General features: G+C 33.4%; 1 protein-coding gene across 1 annotated transcript; it reads left to right on the top strand.

Annotated features, from left to right (window-relative positions):
• Nucleotides 1-1,208: 1,208 nt before the first annotated feature.
• On the top strand, nt 1,209-5,300 carry LOC120340465 (regulator of G-protein signaling 7-like). The gene has a single exon (XM_039408732.2). The coding sequence runs from the start codon at nt 1,317-1,319 to the stop codon at nt 2,748-2,750; it is 1,434 nt and encodes a 477-aa protein (XP_039264666.1). The 5' UTR covers nt 1,209-1,316; the 3' UTR covers nt 2,751-5,300.
• The last annotated feature ends 632 nt before the right edge of the window (nt 5,301-5,932 follow it).

Genomic DNA, 5,932 nt, shown 5'->3' with positions numbered 1-5,932 from the left:
AAAGCTGTTTTCATGGCTGTCTGTAAAGACACTGTTGATTGAACTATTGAATAGTCTTTCCATCAAAAGTTGAATATGTGTTTTATGTAATTTAGTGTAATTTTTATTACAGGATGCTATTGGTGATACATAATGTTGTAAATAAGTACCAAGCCAGTTTGTTTATATTTGTTGTTTGTCGCAAGAAGTAGATCAGTGGTGGGCAAGGTTTTAGGACCAGGTGCCAATAATTTTGCCACCTGGACAGGCGGTCCATGTAAGTGTGACGTAAAGTCTCATTTTATTTACAGTGTTATGCAAGCAAAAGTGGACAACAATAAGCCTTGTGCCAAAACTAAGTTTAATCGTACCTCATCAAATTCCTTGAGTGATTTTTTTTTAACTAAAACATCAAAATTTGGTTTTAGTTTGATTGTGGAAATTGTCAGTCTATAATGACTGACACAGACTACGATCATAATCTAACATGCCTATGTAGTGCATGCAGAATTGGTCAAAAGCAGAAATTTATGGTACCACCAGGCGGGCCAGATTGAATCACTCAACGGGCCGTATTTGGCCAGCTGGACGTAGTTTGCCCATGTCAGGTCTATATACTGTTTGTAAAGCATCATATTGTGAAGTGTTTATATTCAGTATGCATTCTGATAATTAAATTGTCTTTTATTGGACAATTTATTGATTATTCAGGTGTAAGGATATTTCAGATTGGCTATTACATAATATTGAAGTGTTCCTATTCAACCAAATTGCTTGAAGGCCACTGATTTAGAAAAATAAGTTACCAATTTTTGAATGAGAAAGGAAGTTTAATACCTGTCGACAGAAAGTCTACCTATAAAATTAATTTGAAATTTCCTATTTATTTTCAATTACCTATTTCCATACCGGAAATTCCTAATCAATGTCAGACCACCTAATTTTAGTTAGGTCATGCCAACATGTTGTTTTGTTCATTCATAGAGAAATCCCCGACGTCATAATATTTCTGGGAAAATTTTTTACATTATTGCTTGATGTAGCTTATTGTTGAATTGTTCAATAAGTCGACTCCATATGGCTTATATGTGGATCGAATTTTGAACGCTATATTTGACATATCTTTTTACCTGAATGATTCGAATCTGTCTGAATTTATGGGTATATTTGTTGCAATATCACATTTAATATAATATTGGACACTTTAGTAAAGTATGTGAGCAATTCCTATATCGCTCATATTGAAATATTTTAGCTTTTATTGTTTCAGTCGCATTTATGTAGTCATCTTATAGCGTAATAAATAAATTAACAAGGACTTTCTTTATGTAATCACGATGACTGACAAAAGCCACCTGAGCCCTAATCAGTCTGGCCAACCACAACAGAAAGCCAAAGACTCTCCCAATATGGTTCTTTATCAAAAAATGGAAAATTTGATTTCTCGGATGCAAGATGGTAGTTCAGGTGTACCTATCAAAACTGTTAAAAGTTTTCTGACCAAAATTCCAGATGTTTTCAGCGGTGAAGACGTTGTCAATTGGCTGATGCTGCAAATGGATATTTCAGAATCAAATGAAGCTATACATTTAGGTTCATTAGTCGCTGCACATGGATACTTCTTTCCTATTGACGATCACGTAATAACGTTAAAAAATGATGGAACTTTCTATCGATTTCAGTCTCCTTATTATTGGCCCTCAAATGGCTGGGAACCAGAAAATACAGACTACGCCGTTTATCTATGCAAAAGAACAATGCAGAACAAGGCGAGGTTGGAACTGGCAGATTACGAAGCGGAAAACCTAGCAAGACTTCAACGAACATTTTCTAAAAATTGGGAACAAATTTTTACTAGAGCTGAACACGAGGCAAAACAAGATAGAAAACGAGACAAAATGCATCGGAAAATTTCTGACAGTCAGGAACGGGCATTTTGGGATGTACATAGGCCTGTACCAGGGTGTGTCAACACTACAGAGCTTGATATAAAAAAATCATGTTGGTATAAAGACAGAACTAAAAAATCACTGTATAATAATTCATCACCACGTAAAGTACCTAACGATAGTGGTGATAAGTCTGTATCCAAGAAGGATACAGTTGAATCTCTTAATAAAGATATTGATTTATTAAGGCAGCAATTAGAACGGCATTGTCTGAAAATGTCGAAGGTTTGTGAAAGCCTTCTTTCATATCAAGAGCAACAGGCAGAATACGACCCCCAGATTTCTGAAATAGATCCCCCTAACCCATGGGTAACTGAAGATGAGCATTTCTGGGAAGTCAATTTCAATGGCAAAGACATTCCTGTTCAAATGGCTGCTCGATGGAAATTTTCATTCGGGGAGCTCCTACGTGACGATCAGGGAAGAGATCAGTTCAAGAAATTTTTAGATAAAGAATTCTCTGGAGAGAATCTTCATTTTTGGCGAGCTTGCCAAGCTCTTAAATTAGAACCAGTTAAAAATGTTCGACAGACCGTCGAACGTATTTACAACGATTTTTTGTGTCCTGATTCGCCATATGCAATCAATATCGATTCAAAATGTATGGAAACAACGCTGAAAAACATGGATAATCCAGATAGATTTTGTTATGAAGAAGCACAAGAACACATTTATCAACTGATGAAGAGTGACAGTTACGCACGTTTTATCAAATCAGAACAATACAAGGCATTACTGCAGCCAAAAAAACTGGAAACACGTAAATTTGGATTCACACGTACACGTGCTGACTATAACCCTCTTAGCAATGAATCTGAGTGAATAACCGTCAGGTTAACCACCCGAAGAAAATAAGATTACTGGTGCAAGGGGTGTGAACGTGTAGCGAATCACTAAATTACGCAACCAGTTGCAATGTCTTCACAATTTTAGTTATTTTTTAGTAAAAACATACCATTACACTTGTGCAATGTTTCATCCCTCGACTAAGCAGAGTTGATGGTCATATTCCACCACAAAAAAAATAAAGTAGATAACTGTGAACATTTTGGATATCCATCTCCATTATCACGATTGTTACAATCAAACAAATTTATTATTATTCGTCTAATTTTATATTGTCATTTTCAAATATTCATTTTTATAATATTGGGGGCCGAAAATGTCAGAAAATAGAAAACTATCTTAGGATTTCACTTATAAACAAGTGGTTACAAATTTGGCTTGCTTTATGAAGAATTCTTACTACTAACAATGATTTTGAAATTATATGGTAACCAAGCAGCATATTGTTCATTGTTTTAAATTACTATCTTCATTAAGAGTTTGAACAAAAGTTTACTACCTAATGTTTTATTAGCGGTTCAAATTTGTTTAGCTAAAGTTTTCCAGATGTAATTGTGAAGAGTTCGTGTGTTTATTAGTGTAAAGGATGTCCAATTCTAACAGCTTTTTTGAAACTCATAAATGCATATTTGCTTGGTAATTAAGAGCATAAAATTTGTTTTCATTTATTTTGTAATTCAATCAATGCACATTTTTTTCATCAGAAATGAAATTCTTATTATCTTCATACTTGTTAAAGAAATTGGCTAGTTTTTTTTTATTTGGCATGCGCTCGAAATTTGTTATCAAGCATTGTTTCCCACATCTTAATCTACCTCAAATGGACTCTTCAAGATGGGCATGCTTTATTCTTATGCAGTAGTCTTCACTCTAATGAGATATTAATTGGAATACCTGAAATTAATTTTTCATTATAACTGAAATTTTTGTATTTAAAAACCTGATAGATCATTTTTACTTCTGGAAATTTGCATTCACAAATCTTATCATAATTCTAAACACATTTTTCGTGACATTACATGCAGTATATATATGTAGTGACTATAATTTGAAAATTCATATTATAAATGCTTGGTTATTATACAGTCCTGATATTTGTTAACGGTAATGCCTATCAAAACCGAAAAGAGCAAAATTTGAATTGCAAATCTAGATAGTACCGGTAATTTGCATGCATGAGGCATGATTGCCAATTTGCCTAATTCAAAGATTATATCTTTGATTTGACTGTTCAAAATTGGAAGCAGTCACTATAATAAAAAGTTTGAAATTGGCATCATTCCTTCTCTGCCAAACAGAACGTCAATTTATTGATTGACAAGGTAGATAGGTTCAGAACGTGGAATGGATATTGCGTATAGCTCGTGCTCATGAATTAAGCATTTGCTGCTGCATATAGGAGAGTATCTAGATCACAAATCTATTTTTGCTATCACAAGTACGTTTCTCCTTTATTAAATGCAAATTAGTTTTTGGTCGTCTTAAGTGTATGTCATTGTTTATTAACGAACATTTTGGAAGATTAAATGTAATGTCATGAGCATATAAGCTTATAAATTATACTGTTTTATGTTTATACTGTAAAGATATAAGCTTAATGTAGTCGATATAAACAAACGATCGCTTTCGCGACGAGCCGTCAATAATTAATGTGTGACAGGCTGGTGCACTCCAGATACCTTTCAAAAGTAGGCAATGATCGAAGGCTAAAATATGAATTTTAGTCAATGTTTTTCAGATGTGTGTGTATTTTTTTTAGTTTTAATGGAGGTGTACATTGAAAAAAAAATGAAATTGTGCGTTCAAACTGCCATATTTATTGCATGTCCAATTAAATACTGCACTGTGTCCATTTTAGCATTTTTTTTTTTAATTTTTGGAATATATGTGTATCTAAATTTATCCTTTCGAAGTTGATTGTATTTGTAAGAAATATCTCATGTATACCTTCTTATTGTTAGACATCCTCGATGATTCATTACAATAGCACTCTGCTTAATTTGATGACAATCTTCTCAATTGATTAGAAATAGATAGCAGACTAATCAATCAATGGCTAATTATATCCAACCAATATATATATATAATTTATATCTAGACTCTGTGGTAAATAGCTCTCAAATTGCGATACCGTTTTTTGAGAAAGATGTTTTCTTAAAGATTACATACCACCCAGTTTGTTATGGCAGCTCATTGAAATGGGTAACGTGAATCACCGTCTTATGAAACTTCCTTGTATTACGTCACCTGACTTCCTTTTCCTTTAAATTGAGTAAATCAAGACAGAGAATTGTCTCTGATTAGAAATTGGCAATTCAAGTTGCACATACCACTTGAATGTGTTTTGAACAGGATATTATTTCGCTCTTTTCACTGTTATCACAGTTCTCCAATTGGGTTATTATTGTCATTTGTTTGTTCCTTTTCTGCATTTACTCAAGAGTAACAATGATTATGTACTGTAACTTATTATTATGATACTCCTACATTTCCATTGACGTGTTAATAAACCAAGATTCAAGTTCAGTTTGTATTATTTTGTTTGTTGAAGCGATTTGTCATATTTGCAGAGTCCTTATAATAAACTGTTTTAACTAATTGACGCCTACGTTATGTATTTTTACCTCCATGAAGATCAGTACATATCATATCTAGTTAAGAATTTCGATGCGATAATAAAACATCCCTTTTTGGTACATATATGAACAAAAAAGTATGTATTGGCGCGATGTATTTGAGTTCCGGGTCGTGTATGTTCTTCCTCAAGTGAGTAGCTGCTCATATGAGATAAAAACCATTCCATATCAAATTATTATAAAACGAAACGTAAAGCGGATCAACCTTACAGGTCATTTTATCAATGGCTATTTCGAACAAGTTTATTACGTGCAATTTTCTTCTTGAAAAGGTCAAGGAGAGTTTCGCCAAAAGCTACTGCTGATGACTATGATGAGAGAAACCTTTACATGGACTACTAAAGCATCCCTTTAACATTTGTGCAAGCGACATATGTGCCTGTCGCCACAAGAATAACAATCTATTTCCATGAAATAGCAAGTATACTTACCAGTAATTATAAATTTATATCCTCTTGCTGATGACCAACCCATACATAATTAACTTGAGGCATCAATAGGAAACTAAGTAATTTCACATAA

The sequence above is a fragment of the Styela clava genome, chromosome 14, assembly GCF_964204865.1.
Source record: "Styela clava chromosome 14, kaStyClav1.hap1.2, whole genome shotgun sequence".
Lineage (NCBI taxonomy): Eukaryota > Metazoa > Chordata > Ascidiacea > Stolidobranchia > Styelidae > Styela > Styela clava.
This window is presented reverse-complemented; position numbering and strand designations above follow the sequence as displayed.